General features: G+C 27.3%; 3 protein-coding genes across 4 annotated transcripts; 1 reads left to right on the top strand and 2 right to left on the bottom strand.

The window, feature by feature from the left end:
- Positions 1–3,674: 3,674 nt before the first annotated feature.
- On the top strand, positions 3,675–6,847 carry LOC113552176 (integrator complex subunit 13). The gene is made up of 2 exons (XM_026954911.1): positions 3,675–4,333; positions 5,164–6,847. Exons 1-2 carry the CDS (start codon positions 3,858–3,860, stop codon positions 6,716–6,718), a joined length of 2,031 nt encoding a protein of 676 aa, XP_026810712.1. The 5' UTR covers positions 3,675–3,857; the 3' UTR covers positions 6,719–6,847.
- Positions 6,848–7,388: 541 nt separating this feature from the next.
- LOC113553797 (glucose dehydrogenase [FAD, quinone]-like) lies at positions 7,389–11,378 on the bottom strand. Of its 2 annotated transcripts, XM_026957331.1 has the most exons (4): positions 11,058–11,081; positions 10,547–10,974; positions 9,802–10,117; positions 7,389–8,228 (listed from the first exon to the last, which is right to left on the bottom strand). In XM_026957331.1, exons 2-4 carry the CDS (start codon positions 10,883–10,885, stop codon positions 7,546–7,548), a joined length of 1,338 nt encoding a protein of 445 aa, XP_026813132.1. In that variant the 5' UTR covers positions 10,886–10,974; positions 11,058–11,081; the 3' UTR covers positions 7,389–7,545. The 2 variants fall into 2 exon arrangements, with proteins under 2 accessions (XP_026813132.1, XP_026813131.1); XM_026957330.1 differs by having other exon boundaries at positions 10,547–11,378.
- An 899-nt stretch (positions 11,379–12,277) lies between these two features.
- On the bottom strand, positions 12,278–15,393 carry LOC113553304 (glucose dehydrogenase [FAD, quinone]-like). The gene is made up of 3 exons (XM_026956571.1): positions 14,599–15,393; positions 13,246–13,561; positions 12,278–13,001 (listed from the first exon to the last, which is right to left on the bottom strand). Exons 1-3 carry the CDS (start codon positions 15,325–15,327, stop codon positions 12,319–12,321), a joined length of 1,728 nt encoding a protein of 575 aa, XP_026812372.1. The 5' UTR covers positions 15,328–15,393; the 3' UTR covers positions 12,278–12,318.
- Positions 15,394–17,773: the final 2,380 nt, after the last annotated feature.

Raw genomic sequence — 17,773 nt, 5'->3', positions numbered from 1 at the left:
AATGTATTCGTTGTTAAAATAATTAATTTAGTACAATTTTGAACTTGAAATGCCAATAAAAAATAATTGTTTTTATATATTTTTTAGGTTTTAGTGCTGGTTTCAATATGAACTTCTTGTGAGGAATCTCATATTAAATTATCAAAGCTTAGATATAAAACGAAAACTTTTTATGAGTTTCTAATTACAAAATAGTTGAACATTTTTTGCGATTTTTACGAATTTCGTCAAATACATATAAAAAAATAAGGTCTATGTATTTTTAATATTTTTATAGGGATATATGAACAGCTTATGTAAGATCTTGTATTAAATTTTCAAGAAATTTTACCCAGTGAATAATTTTTTATCGTCATTTATAGAAAAAAAAAATATCTCAGGCCTATAAATTGAAATGATTGAAAAGACACTAAATTACCGGAGACAATTATATGTCTTAAAATCAATTACTTATTATATTATAATTTAGTAATATATTACCTCTCCGATCCTTGTTGCGACATACCTGTGGAAACCATGGTAGCGTCTAAGATATAAGATGAGGTGACCGATTTATATTTTAAAACAATAAGACTTTTTCCTTTAATTCACTACTGTTAATTTTATTTAACTTTTTAACACAGATTAATACACGTATTTTAAATGTGTGTGTATGTGTGTAATATCTTATAGTTATATTTTGTGGCTTTTGTCCTATTCAATATATGCTGTAACTTATTCTTATCCTTAATGGCCAACAATTATTATAATTATTTTATTACACATTTTAAATTTAAAAAGGATATAATAGTTTAGGCACATAGCTGAAAAATGATCAAAATATTTTAAAAATTCTACCATGAAAAAAAAATGATAAAATAAACTAAATTTCGTGGAAATTTCAAGTATCTACGGTCATTTATTTATTAATAATAACAAAAATTGTTTGAGATGAGTTATTGTATAAGTTAATATCCATTGTATGAATTTTAAATTAAAATAGTCACTAAGAAATAATTTAATTTTCTAATTTAGGACATTTTAAACATTTTATTGATTACTTATCGTATATACATATACAAAAAAAAACACTTCTTAAAATAAGTACATTCAAAGACTTTTTTTGTAACCAGATATACAAATATTTAAAACATTAAACGGTAGAGTATAGGAGAAGCTTTATTAGTGTAATATTATCATAATTAAGCTAAGTTTTTTATAGCTTGGTGTTGGTGCCATGAGTTCAGAAGCCACCCATGAGAGTTTAACAACAAAAATATAAGTTTTTAATCACTTTTACCGTTGCATAAAAACTATTAAGTACCTATTTTCAAAAAAAAGCGTTAAACTTTATGCTAGAGTTTAAAGTAAATTTATATTTACTGTTTTTTTGCTCCAACTCAAAATTCAAAAACCATAAATTATTACCTAGTTGTTGAAACTAAGACTAAAAAAACCTGCATAGAAGTTTTTGGTTTGGAATTAATTTAAATAAGCTTTGAAGTGAAAATAAAGATATACTTACTTAAAGATATTACTTTCATGGAATTAAATATTTATAAATATATTTATAATTAATTATAATAATATAAAGCAACCAACGAGGATTTCAAGTATTACAAGACACTAGCAGTACCTATACTTACTTAAATTAATTTATTTTCAACAAAACATAATAATGATTTCTGAAAATCTATACAGGTATAGGTTTCTTTTATACAAAAAATTCCTTTGAAGCTTTTGAGAACTTTCTAGTTTATACTTTACACGCATTTGACGCTTTGGGACCTTATATTTAAATGCAAAAAAAGATCTCTGTTTAATAGTTAATTAATTTCATTATTTTTTATATAGGATATAGGTTTTATACTCATATAATATTTGTTTTTCAGATACGTACATAAGTTCTACTTAAACTTAACTATCAACCAAAAATAAATAAATAAATGTACTAGGATAATTTTATAGAACAATTGCCTAGATTGACAATAAAAATCGTATCGGCTCAAATAGTCCTTGAACCAGCTCTCAATTTTTAATACATACAAGAATGAGTGGAATCTGCAGTTTATTTCATTAATAATTCTTAAAAACTTATACATAATGCGTTAAAAAGAATAAATATAAAATATAAATGTGATGCATTTTATATACGTAATGTATTACACAAAATGAATAATTAATATGTGAGATTCTGAGCGGGTGGATGTTTTCAATGATAATGTCATAGCTATACTAAAACCTGGTCAACCTTCCGATATTCCCTCGTCGTATAAAGTATATAGACCATTATTCAATATTTATATTACAGATCAAACTTCTTCCCTTGAAAATTTTATCACTGAATATGTTGAAGAGAAATCAATTCTTTAAGTTCACGAAAATACAATCATCGTACTCGTATCTAACAATATCGCTAAAATTGTATTATCATCTTTCTCTTAGGTACCTGTTGAAATCTACAGGTGTCAAAATTGGAAGGTAAAAATTGATTAATCTAGTATAGAGACTATACTTTCAAATAAAGAAATGTTCCAAATTACATTTAACAATATCTTAATAATTCCAACCTCACTATAGCCCAAAATACCTTGGTGTACTTTTCGAAAAAAAATGTATCTGATAATTTTGTAAATTACAAATATTTATCTATTTAGTACCTATTTATATTTGACTATAACCTTCATCAACGTCTAATTTTTTCGATTTAAGTCCAAAGTTTATATATTAAAAATAAAACAGTATTTTTGGAGTATTGACGTGTATCATTGGTTAATTTATACCAATTTTTTTTATTATATATTTTTGACATTTTTGACACATCCTAAGGGTCCTATCACTGGATAGCTTCCCTACTCACCGTCTTCTTGTCCGTCATTATTTTGTTTTCCTATTTACTTATTGTATATACTTTTTTTATACAGATTGTAAATGTTATTTATATTTTTTAATAAAAAAAAAAGTTATATTTCTTCTGTAAATGTTCGTTCATAAAGCTTTTGTCGTGTCCACATCATATTTTTTAAATACTTAACTTCTCTATAGGCAATAAATAATAATATATTAATATGAAACAACTAGTCACCCTAGGACCCTAAAAATATATTATAGTAGAAAGGGTAACACATAAACAGTAAGATAATAATATATTGTTTGAAGTTCTTCCTATATATTTGGAGATTTTCTCATTTTATTATGATTTATTATGCGAACCAACAACTGATTCGAAATCTGTAGTAATACATTAAATTGAGGTCAGAGTGTGATACCTTACTATCAAACACTAAAGGTACTAGCTAAATTAAAATAAATGTTGTAAATAGTTGGTACCTACCTACTTTGGCATTGGAATAATTGACATTAATTGTAATATAGGTAACTTACAAACTTGTAAATTAGTTAACAACGGATATCTATCGTTGATAAAACATTATTTAATAATAACTATTTGTGAAATTACAATGTTTCGTATAAGTAGATGTGAATATAAGGGAAATACTAATAATTATTAATATACTTTTAAATTTGATAATTACTGGGGACCAAATGGTGGGGATCAAACGTCGTAGAATCAAGTTGTGCACACTCAATAGATAACGATAATATATATATGTCATATCATGTAAACAAATGATAACATAATTTTGCGGCTGGATTCGTGATAAACTGATAGCAATAAACAAATTAATCGAATATTGAACACATTACATTTTTAATTTTTATACACAGTTCAAAACAAATTACAAAATTACTTACCACCTGCCTAGTGCTTGACTTTTATTTTAATCGTTTAGTTATGTGTTCGACGTACATTCTTAGTCTTAAAAAATGAATTAAACGTTTCATTATCTAATTAATAATATTTTTAGTGCATAAATATGAGCTTAATGGATCAATTATTTCCAGCTAATCACAAAACCACATTTGTGGTGGACCACACTCCATACCTTGGATTGGCTAGTAATTCACATATAAAAATGGACTTCACCAAACGGCCATCCGGCGGAGTACTACCTGCGCCCATATTCAAATCAATGTGGACGTGTAGCATTGAAGCTGTACTCGAATACTGCCGTATCGTCTGGGATTTGTTCCCAGAAGGGAAACTTATACGTGTTATTAGTAGCGACACGCAATCTCGCAACTTGAATAATTGGTCATCTAGTCAACAAAACGTTAACTATATGCTGCATCATTTGTCGTGTTTAGGGCCACCTGCAAAACTTGTACCAAATCCAAATCGAGACTACAGTGTTGTGTACGGATTTCGTACCGCAGCTGAAGCAATGACTGAATGTACTACAGCGCAAATGGACCAAGCAGCTAAGAAAAATAATATTGAAGTTCAAAACAAGTAATTTGTTTTAATTATTTTAAATTATAATTGTTCATATAACTGCCGGTACATACTATATATGATTTGGCACATACATTTTGTATAAAAAATTTAATTGAGTTATCAAATTGTTTTTTTATTTGCTTAATTAAAATCAAATGCCCATATCACAAACCTATTTTATTACTAGAAGAAAAGGAGATATATATTTTTTTTTTAAATTATCCGTGTACAATAATAATTAATTTTAATTTAAGTTTGTAGTTCCCTAAATAAGAAAAACTTTTTCCAAATGCCATAAGAGTGTTAGGTTAGAAAAAATTGTTTTGCTTATTATTTATTTTATACCTTAATAATATTTTCATACCTTAATATAAATCTTTAAATATATATTCAACATTTTTAACTTTCACTAATATAAAAAGTACTTAGCCTATTTAAACAAGTAAATAAATAACGCATAACATATTAGAAAATATTTAGGTATTTAGTTCATTAATACGTAGGAATTGTTATTTAGATTGATTAAATATAATTTTTTGTGTAGAAACTATCTTTATTTTTTTATTAATTTAATAATAATTAATTATAGGTGTATATGTATATATATATAAGAAAATCATTTGAACCTTAGTTAAACAAAGTGTTATGTTTAATATGATATTGGTTATATTTAACTCCAGTAATTTATGAATTAGATTATTGCTTAATTATGCTTTAATGAATTGCTGAAAATGTTCATTCATTTTTTTAAATTGTTAAAAAGTTATTAAGAATAATAAATTATTGCAATAAGAAATAATTATCAATACCCATGTTCTTATTCAATTTTTTATATATTATTTCAGGTGTAGAACAATTATTATCACATCAGCCAGAGATAACCCGTCAATAGAGAATCTCATGTCCATGTTTCATAATGAAATGATCAAAAGCAACAAATATGCATCTCAACCCAATTCAATGTCTATTCATCATTGTCATTTAGTAATAATTAACACATATCCAGATTCTATTACATGTGAAGTAACTGATCGTCCATCTCATACCATATCACCAATGTTGGATTTGGAAGTGCATTCAATTCCTGCGTCAAAAATTGGTATTAAGATATCAAATCTTTTATTAAAACACTACAATTTAGCCAGTACAACAGTTACTGGTATCCCAATGAAGGAAGAACAAAATGCCAGTTCGTCAGCAAATTACGATGTAGAAATATATCATGCAGCTACTGCACATACAACTATTTTAAATGCAAATGTAGCTGATGCTAAAGCAGTGGTCGCTAAAAAAGAAGGAGCAGACTACGAAACAATTAAATTAAAATGGTGTACGCCTAGGGCTAATAACAACTTACCGGATATTCACAGCTGTACAACATTACATAGAATCACTCCAGTTGATATAAACAGCAGACCGAGCGCATGTTTGATAACATTTTTACTGAATGGTCGGTCAGTTTTACTTGAGATGATTAAACAAGGTGGTGGTAAGAGTATGTCACATGTTCTAAAATCGTACAATGGTGAAATATACATACACACAGTATCGTCTGGTCGGACAGTACTTGAAGATCCACCGGCCATTAGTGAAGGCCCAGGAGGGAAAGTAACCCAGTACAGAATAGCTGATTTTGGTAATTTCATGAAGTTAAATTTACTGCAACCAACAAAAAGAAAACAAACAGAAGATAAAAACAATATTGATGATGCTAAAGAAAAACTGAAAAAACAAACTGCATATTGGCCACTCATAACATCTTCAACTATAATATATAATTTGAAACAATACACTGAACCAATGTTGTCATTAATGGTTAAAGATAACTTAAGTGATCAGGAAGTAATGAATTGCAAACAATGTATTTATGCTTTGATGGCAGCTGAATCTAAGAATGAACACCTTATTACACCCAGTTTATCAAATCCACGAAAAATGATGAAAAAAGATGACCAATACAAGTCTATGTGGGCAGAGTTAGAAACATTCTTAAAATCAAACTTATACACTGAAAATCACTGTAAAGTATTGCAATGTTTATTTGAATGCCGTGGTAAACTTGATGAAGAAAAGATCATTGAGAAAACTTTAATGCGTTTCAAAAAATCTTTGGCTGACAGGCCGAGTGTAATACGAGCTACTACCGATTCACCTATGTCCCCACCATTAACTCAACAGACAGGAATAAAACATAACATAGCACATAAAAACGTTGATGTTGATCCAAACAGTGTTATGTATTTGCAAATTATTCAGGATCAAGACAATCGTAGAGTTAACCCTTCTTCGCGACCTCAGTTTGCTGGTAGATTAAAATCTATTCAAAAGAGAAATGGTAATTTATTTGCAAAACTCTATCAGCATTTAGACGATGACACAGATGCCAAGAGTGTAAAATAATATTGAAAATATTTATTAATTGTTTAATTTTGGTTTCTCATAGTAAACCAAGTTTTGTATTTTATCTGTATTGGCATGCATATTATCTGACTCAAAAAAATGATGTTTTACTACAAATTAAAAATCATTATAAAATATTTTGTACTGTAAAATATATATTTTTTTTTATTATTATTACTGTTGGTTGATTAATATTATACAATATTATTCTATATTAATAATAGTAATAGCTAATAATTTATTCTACTTTCTATCAAACAAAAAGACAACAATAATACTATCATAATATCATTATAATTTCACCTCAACATTGTTGTTAAAAAATTGAATGATTCATTAAATAATTAATGTTAATAAGCCACATTGTATATAAAACACAACTGTTTAAAATGTAGTAATTTTCAACCTTTATTTCACAATATTGACTCTTTACTTAAATCTAAATAAATAGCTACTCACTCAAAACAATTAATGGGATTTTGAAAAAAAAAATAATTAACAAATTTAAATCTATGAAAATTATTAAATTTACATTTTACTATTTTATTGAAAAAATAAAAATTACAAATCTATTTCATTAATAATAAATAATATAAATAAAGTAATGTTTTTAACAATACATTGGTTGAAAATATTTAATTTCAAAGAATAATAATGTTGTGGAGTAAAGTTGATAAAAATGTGAAATACTCAAATACATATTGTAGAAGGGATCAAAGCTTTTGTAGTTTTTTTTCAAACATAATGAGAAAAATGCTTATGGTAGGTAGATACTAGGTATATTGGTTATAATTTTTAAGCACAAATAAATAATATTGCTCAAAAAATTACTTTGACCAATAACTTCGAATCATATCTGCTCCCTTTTCACCGACCATTAAAGTAGGAGCGTAAAGATGTGCATGGGGAATATGTGGAAATATCGATGAATCCACTACTCTTAGCCCTCGAACTCCGAATACTTGTAATTTATTGTTGACAACATCTCCCATCCTGCATGTACCGCATTGGTGATGATAAGTGTGTGTCAAATGTTTTGATAAACAAGTCCAATAATCGTCGGATCGGAATGGTAAACTGTTGCACTTCGGATACGGTACAGGATTCAGTTTAGCAGCCACATCTTTAAACGCCTGTGTTTCTTCTACCATCTTAACTAAATATTTAAGAGCGTATATGTTGTCTTCTAGATCAGTGTTGCTGTCATAATAACCATACGACATAATCGGTGGATCCAGTGGATTATTGCTTTTCAAAGTTACGCTCCCGCGAGCATTTGGTTGTAACAGCACAGTAGCCATGATAAATACGTTTGGTTTATCAGACAGAGGACCAAAAATTAATTCTAGACCTCTACCCGATGGCGCTCTTATATAAGCTAAGCCATCCACTCCCCTTGGCACTGTAAGTGGTCCTTGACCATACTTAAACCATTCTTCAAATAAATGAGGGTCTGATGTGGTTGTTTGATTGATTACTGGGCTTGTTTGGTTTATTATGAACTCCAAAGCTAAACAATAATACAATTTATATTATAAATTGTACATAAACCTAATAAGTAAATACATATAAATAAATACAGTACATTTTTAAAATAATATTAATATAAAAAATAAATAGGTATTCTAAGTATGGATTATTAAATAATTTTTATATTTTAAATTTTAAATTTATTTAGGTCAGTGTGACACTTCAATAACAAAACAAATATGATGTATAACTTTTTTTTAACCAGGTACACGAAAAATATTTTATTTTAATATTGGTGGTTTGCAAATTATCATCATTTATCTACAATCTACATATTAAGTAGGTAGGTAGGTACCTATATTAATATAATATATAGAATTTAACATACCTAACCAAATATCATATAAAAACAAAATAAAAGTGTGTTATGGATAAAATAAATGGTTTTTAAATACAAACAAAAAATATTTTATAAAATAGGTTGTTTTCATAACACACCTTTTTATGGACGAGTTTTCACTATATATTTTTGTTTTTAAGCCATTTAAAAGCGATAAAATCTTTGATTTTGAGTTTTTTATATTTTTAATTTTTGCAATCAAAATCCTTAACTCCTTTACAACGTCACATTCTGATACTTAATCTCCTGAAATTTTTGTCACAGTATTACAGACATCTTTCAATTGACTTTGAAAAATATATAACCATACTTAGAATGATTAAAAAAAAAACTTTTTTTTATTTCTCGAATTACGATTTTAAACCCGAATATAAATATCAATTATTCTTGCAATAGCTAATAACAATGATAGCCAACATTTTTTTTATTGTCTTTACACTCTCAATATTTTTATATTCAACATTTGCATGACCACGAAACTTCAAATGTTCAACCCAAATTATATATTGTATATATTTACTGTAATAACAGCCAACAAGTAACACATCGACAGTTGATTGTATCACGTTATATTATACAAAATATGAGCAACGCAACCAATGTCACAACTATTTGTTTCTAAAATGTCATTTAAAAATGAAAAAAAATATTTTTTGTCTTTTTCTCATAACACCTCTCAAATTAATATTACAATTATTATCACCAGAAAATGCAATAATTTTACCCGATAATATTTTCTTTTTCAAACTCTAAATTATATTATAATATATTAATATGATAAAATATCTGCTATTTTTCCTTTTTAATTAACCTTTTTAAAGACTTTAATTTATACTCCCAACATCTGAGTTTGGATTGGAATATTTGGAATAATTTATTAAAACTGAAAATACACCTTCTTTTGGTATTATGAGAACAAACAATTTATCAAATTATTTAATAACACGTCACTGCAAATACGAGTTGGCAGTTGCATATAACTTTATAGTTAAGTATAAGTTATAATTTAAAATAGTGAATTAAATACACAATTTAAAGTTAACCAAAAAAAAAATTATTTATGTACCAACGAAAAACATATACATATATATTGTATATTGTATATATGTATTTATGTTATTTATATTTGTCTATGATGAAGAATGAAAATAAAATGGTGTAAAACTAAAACTTTTAAATCTTGGATTATAATTTCTAAAAGTAAAATATATACCAACTGTTCCATAGTGATCTTGTAAATGTTGCCCCACCTGTAAATCTTGAATTACTGGTATTTTATGATTTTTTAAGTGATCTTTTGGTCCGATTCCTGATAACATTAGCAGTTGTGGTGAATTTATTGGCCCAGCAGACAAAATAATCTCTTTTTTAGCAAATACTGTCCTCTTTTTGTCTTTTTTTATAAATTCTACTCCAATTGCTAATTTAGTTTTTGGATCAATTATTATTTTTGTTACTTGGCTGAATATTGCTACATGGAGGTTTTGACGATCTTTGACTGGTCGGATAAAGGCTTTAGATGCGCTTACCTATAAGACAAAAATTTATTTAACTGATAATAACTAATAAACAAATAATGCGTTATAAATAATCCTAATGGAAGTCGTTTTCTCACTTTAAAATGCACATAAAGATGAATTCTTTATCCAGTAAGTAATATTTTGTAATCACAAAGGATACATTAAATCTTAAGATAATATTTTAAAAATTTTAAAATGTCTAATTTTTATGATTTATGAAAAATAAATTAAAATAAGTATAAGTATCTATAGGCGGTATAGCTAGATAAAAAAAAAAATATATATTACGTAATTATAAAAAATACGCGAAAAAAAAGAATGGTTTGCTAAATAAATTAACTGGCAATGTTCAAACGATCGAGTGAAAATATAATACTAATATTTATTTATTAAATTTTAAAGATATGCATTTAAAATTATAAATATATATATATTTACTCTGCGTCCATTTATTGTTGTGGCTTGTAAACGCGATGATCCATACTCCGGATCAACTGTATAATCAATATTTGTTTTTAATCCTAATTCTCCGCCAGCTTCTATAAATTTATCAACGAGTGGTGAATGATATCTGACTCGTTCGACATGTAGGTTTCCTTTTTGCGAATGGAACGGTGAGTTTTGATATTCAGGTATAGAATTGTTTTCGGATTTCAAAAAATAAGGCAATACATCGTCGAAAGCCCAACCATCGTTTCCTAGATCTGCGATTATATCATAGTCTTCTTTTTTCCCTCTCTGGTAGTACATATCGTTTATTATCGATGATCCACCCATGCCTTTTCCTTTTGGCCAAGGACAACGGTTATTTTTAAAACCAAAACAACCATTTTTAACTGGCTCCGCGATGTATCCCCAACTGTACTCTGATGATTCTAAAAATGATGCTACTGCCGGTATATCTGTGTACACAGTTTCGTCTTTTCCTGCTTCTAATACTAGTACTAACCAGTTCGGATTTTCAGACAGGCGATTTGCGACTACGCAGCCTCCAGTACCAGCTCCGACGACAATAAAATCATACTCACGTAATATAGGTCGAGTACCTAAAAAATTGTTTTCCCTGAAAGGAATTCCTTGTTGCTGGAACGGCCCATAAATTGACTGGAATAACTGTGCAAATATTGACGTAGTAAATAATGTAAATGATAAAAAATATACGGATATTTTAAGAAGCATTTTCATGATTAAATAAGTATAGAATATTTTTGAATAAATTCACTTGAATACTACTTGATCAATGGTCATTACACAGTACACCTTTTATACATAATAATGGCAGTATCAAAACCTTAAGGAATACTGTTTTCTGTAGGTCAAAGTCTTCTTTATATATACTTACCTACCAAGTGTTATACAATATTTAAAAAATATATAGTATTTCTCCTACTAAGCATAACCACAAAATATATCGATGTAGTACTGTTATATGTATTATATGTAAATTGCAAGTAGGTGTTTTAACTTCTAGATGTAGGCTATTAGAGTTAATATATTAATGTATTTATTAAAAACCAGTAGTTGCTACAATTTAGTGTTAAATTTATGTTTATTAATGTTACAAAGGAAATATTTAATTTAAGTATAATTTTTTTTTTTTTTTTTATTACCCACAATTATTTATTTTATAGATAGGTAATAAAGGTATATACATTTTAAAAATGTTTGATAACTTTAAAACTCGTCACATAATATATATTTAACATAAATAAATTAAGCAGTAGATAACATCAATATTAAATTTAAATTATACTTAAAATAAAATAATTATATTCTTAGTTCTTATATTATTGTAACTACTGTTTTTTAATTGTTGTAAAACAAAAATTTAAATATTTGTGGAATTGAAAAAAACATGGACATATTTATTTTGGAGGACCGGTTTTTATGCAAATCATCTGTTCATAACGCTTCAGTCCGTGTGTAAATAAAATGTTTCTTTCTGTTATAATTTTGAAAATAATATAATAATATTTTCGAAACCACTAAGTCGCTTACATACTTACATTAATTTATTAAGCTAAAACTTATCATCAAAATAATATTATTAAATAGAAAAATAAAAAGTTTACTTTAATACAATTTTTTATTTATTTTGTAAATTTGGTATAAAACTATTAGTTTTGTTTACAATAATTACAATAATACTTTATTATATTGCAAAAATATATAAAGAAATTAATCAATACGTAATACGACTCTAATAAATATTACTTTGACCAATAACTTCGAATCATATCTGCTCCTTTTTCGCCCACCATTATACTAGGGGCGTAAAGATGTGCGCTTGGAATATGTGGGAGTATCGAAGAGTCCACTACTCGTAGTCCCTGAATTCCGAATACTTGTAATCTATCGTTGACGACACTTCCCATCCTGCACGTAGCACAGTGATGATGAAATGTGTTAGTGAAGTGTTTTGATAAACACCCCCAATACTCGTCAGATCTAAATCGGAAATGTTCACATTTCGAGTACGGTACAGGGTTTAATTTGGCAGCGACATTTTTAAACGCCTGAGTCTCCTCTACCATTTTTACAGCATACTTGAGTGCGTATATATTGTCCTCGAGATCATTATTATTGTCATAATAACCATAGTACATAACGGGTGGCTGCATTGAGTTGTTGCTTTTTAATTGTACACTCCCACGGGCGTCTGGTTGCAACAACAAAGTACTAATGAAAAATATGTTTGGCTTATCAGTTATAGGAGCCAATACGAGTTCAATCTCTTTGCCAGACGGTGATCTAATGAAAGCCAAACCGTCTCTACCTCTCGGTACTGTAAGCGGTCCTCGGCCATACTTTAACCATTCATCGTACAAAAACGGATCTGCTATACTTTGTTGTGTCAGAACTGGACCTGTTTGATTCACTATAAATTCCAAACCTAAACAAATATTTTTTCTTGATTTAAAATAGAAAAGTAACATAACATTAACTATAGAAAATTATTTATATTTTCAAGTGTGAAAGATCACGACAAATTTCTATAACCGTATCAATATAATTTAGTATATAATATATGAATATAATGAAGTTTATAAAAATTTATAATATTTAAAAAGCAATAATTACATAGATAAAAAAAAATTATATTTGAATACCTAAATAATAAAATAAAATATAGGTACCGATTAAACCATAGTGATCTTCTAAATGTTGTCCTACAGGTAAATCTTGGATAACAGATATACCATGGTGTTTTAAGTGGTCTTTTGGTCCAATTCCTGATAACATTAATAATTGTGGTGAATTTATTGGCCCAGCAGATAAAATAACTTCTTTTCTAGAATATACTGTTCTAATTTTTCCCTTTTTAATAAACTCCACTCCGATTGCTTTTTTAGTTTTTGGATCAATGAGTATTTTTGTTACTTGGCTGAATATTGCTATATGTAAATTTTGACGATCTTTGGCTGTATGTATAAAAGCTTTTGATGCACTCAACTATAAAATAAAAGTATTAAATTAACACAAATCACAAGTATTAAATCCGAAAATACATGGATTTTTTTTTAAAATAATCTAAATTCAGTAGTTAAAAAAGAGAGTAAGACGTTTTCACTTCTTTTTACTTATTTTCCCTCCCCCACTTATTATATAATTTAAAATTATCTATCTCGCTTAGTTGTTAAAAAATAAGCGGTTATTATAATTTATAGCTTTCATAAACAATCGTTAACTAACTTTTTTTATAAAAATTATAAATCGAGATAAAATAAATACATTTTAACAATTGACACCAAAAGTAGAATAAAATATCACTTCACGCAGTATAATTTTACTACAATAGTATAATATGTAATTATTGATAAATTAGATAGATATCTGCATTCTGCAGTATCATTTACCAATGTTTTATATATTTAAAATGTTTGTAGGTACCTACCAATAAAATATATCTCCTGAATGCCACTTTTCCACCATTTATTTACTTTGAAGAAATCTTGTTTACAAAAATACAATGTTTTTATGGTACTCAAATGATAGGTTTATATTTTTAAACCTAATATTAATATTATATACTTATGCTGTCAAATACTCAATTGTTTTATATTTTATTTATATAGAAAAAAACGTAGGTATAAAATAACAATATTAAATTAAAAATTTTTTGGATAAAGTTATAATATAATATATAAAGTACTTTACGAAAATATATTTTAAATATTTAAGCGTTTTATATTGAAAGTAGGTATAATAACTTCGTACAAATATTTAAGCACGATTGATTTCCACAATAGAATAAACAAAATGTCAGTACAAACTAAAAATTATAAGCAGGTAGTAGGTATGTACTATTATTATATTTAAATATGTCGAATTTAAATTATATATTTATTATAGGTATAGTGTACATAATGTAATAACATATTAAAGTGAATCTAACCCTCCATCGTGGGGGCCTGCTTAATAAAGTCGATAGGAATGTCAGCATTTATTTTTCAAATAAAATAAAAATGTTTACTAAAATATATATTTACTCGGCGCCCATTAATAGTTGTAGCTTGTATACGAGATATTCCATATTCCGGATCAATTGTATAGTCAACATTTTTTTTTAATCCTAGTTCACCGCCTGCTTCAATGAACATGTCAACAATTGGTGAACGATAACGAGCTCGTTCGACGTGGAAGTATCCTTTTTGTGAATGGAATGGTGAGTTTTGATATTCTGGTATAGAATTGTTTTCAGATTTCAAAAAATAAGGCAATACATCATTATAAGCCCAACCATCATTTCCTAGTGCTGCAAATGTATCATAATGGTCTTTTCTCCCCCTCGTGTAAAACAAAGCATTAATTATCGATGACCCACCCATGCCTTTTCCCGTTGGCCAAGAGCAACGTTTATTCTTAAAACCTAGACAACCGTTTTTTGTCGGCTCTGTGCTGTATCCCCAACTGTAGATGCTCGATGTTTCTAATAGAGACTGTGCGCCAGGTATTTCTGTGTAAATGGATTCATCTTGTCCTGCTTCCAGCACTAGTACTGACCAATTTGGATTTTCAGATAATCGATTTGCGACCACACAGCCGCCCGGACCTGCGCCAATGACAATAAAATCGTACTCACGCAAAATAGGCCGATTGCCTAAGAAATTGTTTTCCCTAAAGGGAATTCCTTGTTCGTATTGGCCATAAATTAACTGTGTGCGCATTGAAGTAGTAAATAAAATTAAAAACACGAATATTAAAAGATTTGATATCATGACGAATTAAACATTAAAATCTGTGTACTTGACCATCAATAAGAATATTATATTCGCAGTACCCTTTCGAACCACAGTTAATACTGCTTTATGTAGGTCAAGCTTTCCACTATTTATAATGCACCTACTAGTCGTTTAAAATCACGGAAATATACACTGTTTCTCCTACTAAATATAATCAAGAATTATCAACATTTTATACAGTTTACTGGTTTAATACAAAGTATCACAGTACAGTAAGTTATTAAAATTTTCAATTCAGGTAAATTATAAATAACACAATACAATACAATGATACAAATCACAAACATTCTTATGCAGTTATATACTTTTTAAACATTAATCACATAATAAATTGTATTTAATATTTTACATGAATTTTGGATGGTCTGTTTAAATAGATGTTCGTGAACAAAGACAAACTTTTAAGCGGTGATTTTGTTGATCTTTTATAAACAGTAAAGTTAAATGGATCGGCCACGGTATAACCAACAGTACGGTTGTACAAAGTGCTGGTCGCTAGTACTTTCTACGCACCACTCGGTCAGGCGAATTGATCTTAAGCTAACAAAATGACACTTGGTTAAGCGACGGATAAGTAAGTAATACATTTTTAAATTTATATAAGTAACCCTTGAACTATCGGCACTTGATGTTTCTCTACATGAACGACTGAAGGCTTCTTCCATCAGTTATATAATATGTATTCAATGATTGTAAACAGCACGTAGTTTTGTACAGTGACGTACTCACGGGGGGGGGGGGGTTCATGGGGTTTGAACCCATTGGCCGTATTTTTTTTTAACTATTTCATATGCGTATCACAATATAATATTTTTTTACCAACAATATCACGATTATTGATTAAATGTTGTTTATATGTAATAGGTAATGCAAAAGACTGTTGTTTTGTCTCAATTTTTACTAATAATAATGAAGTTAGAAACACAATCATTTTAATAACAGATGATAAAATACAGAAGCAATCGAAAATGATAAATTAGTAAAATATTTATTAATCTATTTTAATATCTACCTACATTAAAAAAAATTAATACCAAAAATAGTTAGTTATATACATTTCATTCAATTACATTATCTATCTTTGCGCTATGGGAAATAAAAATCAATATATAACTCAATTTAAAAATTTTGGGAGGAGAATGTTTTGGATTTTCCGCCACTCGCGGCATACTATATAAAATAACTATTTTAACATTATTTAATAAAATAAGACTAACTTTTTTAACTTATAAGTCAATACCAACGTACCATAAGTTCGAGGAATAAAAAACTTAAAAATAATCTAAATATTTTGAAAATCTCATTGTGTATAGTAAATAATAATATACATAGAAATGAAAAGTTTAGAGTACCTATCTAAAATTTTACAACGAATAATAACTAAACCTGTTATTTTTCGTCTAAATATTCGATATTTTTAAAATTTAAACTTTAAATATCCCCTCCCCACCAAAAAAAAAAAAAATATGCGTGAATTTTTATTTTTGAGATTATTAGCTATTTGAAAATTGTATACATTTTTAACAATAAAATGATTTAAATTCGTCGATATTGACGAGTTTTATTAAAAATTGGACTTAATTATTTAATAACATCTTAACTTATTTAAAAAAAAAAATAATGTTTTGTTTCTTTGAAAATATATTTTTGAATACTAATATATTAATAATAAAAGTGTTAAACATTTTGTAGAATCATAATAATATATAATTTATATTATACATAGAATGTTAGAATTAATTATAAAAAAATATTGAAAATCTAATTTCTAAAGATCTAACATGTTGTTTTTGTAGCAATTTTACAACATTAATAATATGTAGGCATAATTTTTGTTTAGTTTTATTATAATAAGAACAGAAATAAATATCGGCCATTGGGTAAAAAAAATAAGGTAAGTATCTTATCGTCGAAACCGAGACCGGTTTTCAACTTTATCCACCACGGTAAATTTAAAATTATCGTTTCATCCAATATAAGTATACAATAAAGCATATAGTTTTTTTGATTTTTACAAATACTAAAATAATATATTATTAACAGCATTTAGTTAATGAGATATAGAATAATAATATGATAGATACCTAGGTAATCAAAATTGATAGAGTAAAGTTTTAAGCTTTCGTAAAATGTTTAACTACCTACATTATTAATCAATTTCTATTGTCTCATTAGTCATTTACAGAAGAGGATTTTTTTTAAGAGGACGTTATACCCGCGCATGTGTAGTGTCTTTGTCCTATTAACATATCATAGCAAATTTGCATTCAGCAGAACACATTTTGTCAAGTTAGCTTTAATATTAGAGTAAATTTACCTATTATCAAATTTAAAGCTAAGAATATTATATAGGCAATGCCTTATGTTTTTATTGATATTATCATTTTAAAGCGAGTTATGACAATTTTAACGTTTTAATATT

The sequence above is a fragment of the Rhopalosiphum maidis genome, chromosome 2 (assembly GCF_003676215.2).
Source record: "Rhopalosiphum maidis isolate BTI-1 chromosome 2, ASM367621v3, whole genome shotgun sequence".
NCBI classification, from domain to species: domain Eukaryota; kingdom Metazoa; phylum Arthropoda; class Insecta; order Hemiptera; family Aphididae; genus Rhopalosiphum; species Rhopalosiphum maidis.
The sequence above is the reverse complement of the archived record's forward strand: the minus strand, read 5'-3'. Positions and strand labels throughout refer to the sequence as shown.

Bases quoted from the DNA above. Each gene is read 5' to 3' on its own strand.
- LOC113552176 (XM_026954911.1), top strand. From the start codon at position 3,858: ATGAGCTTAATGGATCAATTATTTCCAGCTAATCACAAAACCACATTT. The intron at 4,334-5,163 runs GTAATTTGTTTT...ATATTATTTCAG, and splicing joins AATATTGAAGTTCAAAACAA to GTGTAGAACAATTATTATCA.
- LOC113553797 (XM_026957330.1), bottom strand. From the start codon at position 11,293: ATGAAAATGCTTCTTAAAATATCCGTATATTTTTTATCATTTACATTA. The intron at 10,118-10,546 runs GTAAATATATAT...TTTGTCTTATAG, and splicing joins CAACAATAAATGGACGCAGA to GTAAGCGCATCTAAAGCCTT. The intron at 8,229-9,801 runs GTATATATTTTA...ATTATTGTTTAG, and splicing joins AGATCACTATGGAACAGTTG to CTTTGGAGTTCATAATAAAC.
- LOC113553304 (XM_026956571.1), bottom strand. From the start codon at position 15,327: ATGATATCAAATCTTTTAATATTCGTGTTTTTAATTTTATTTACTACT. The intron at 13,562-14,598 runs GTAAATATATAT...TTTATTTTATAG, and splicing joins CAACTATTAATGGGCGCCGA to TTGAGTGCATCAAAAGCTTT. The intron at 13,002-13,245 runs GTACCTATATTT...ATATTTGTTTAG, and splicing joins AGATCACTATGGTTTAATCG to GTTTGGAATTTATAGTGAAT.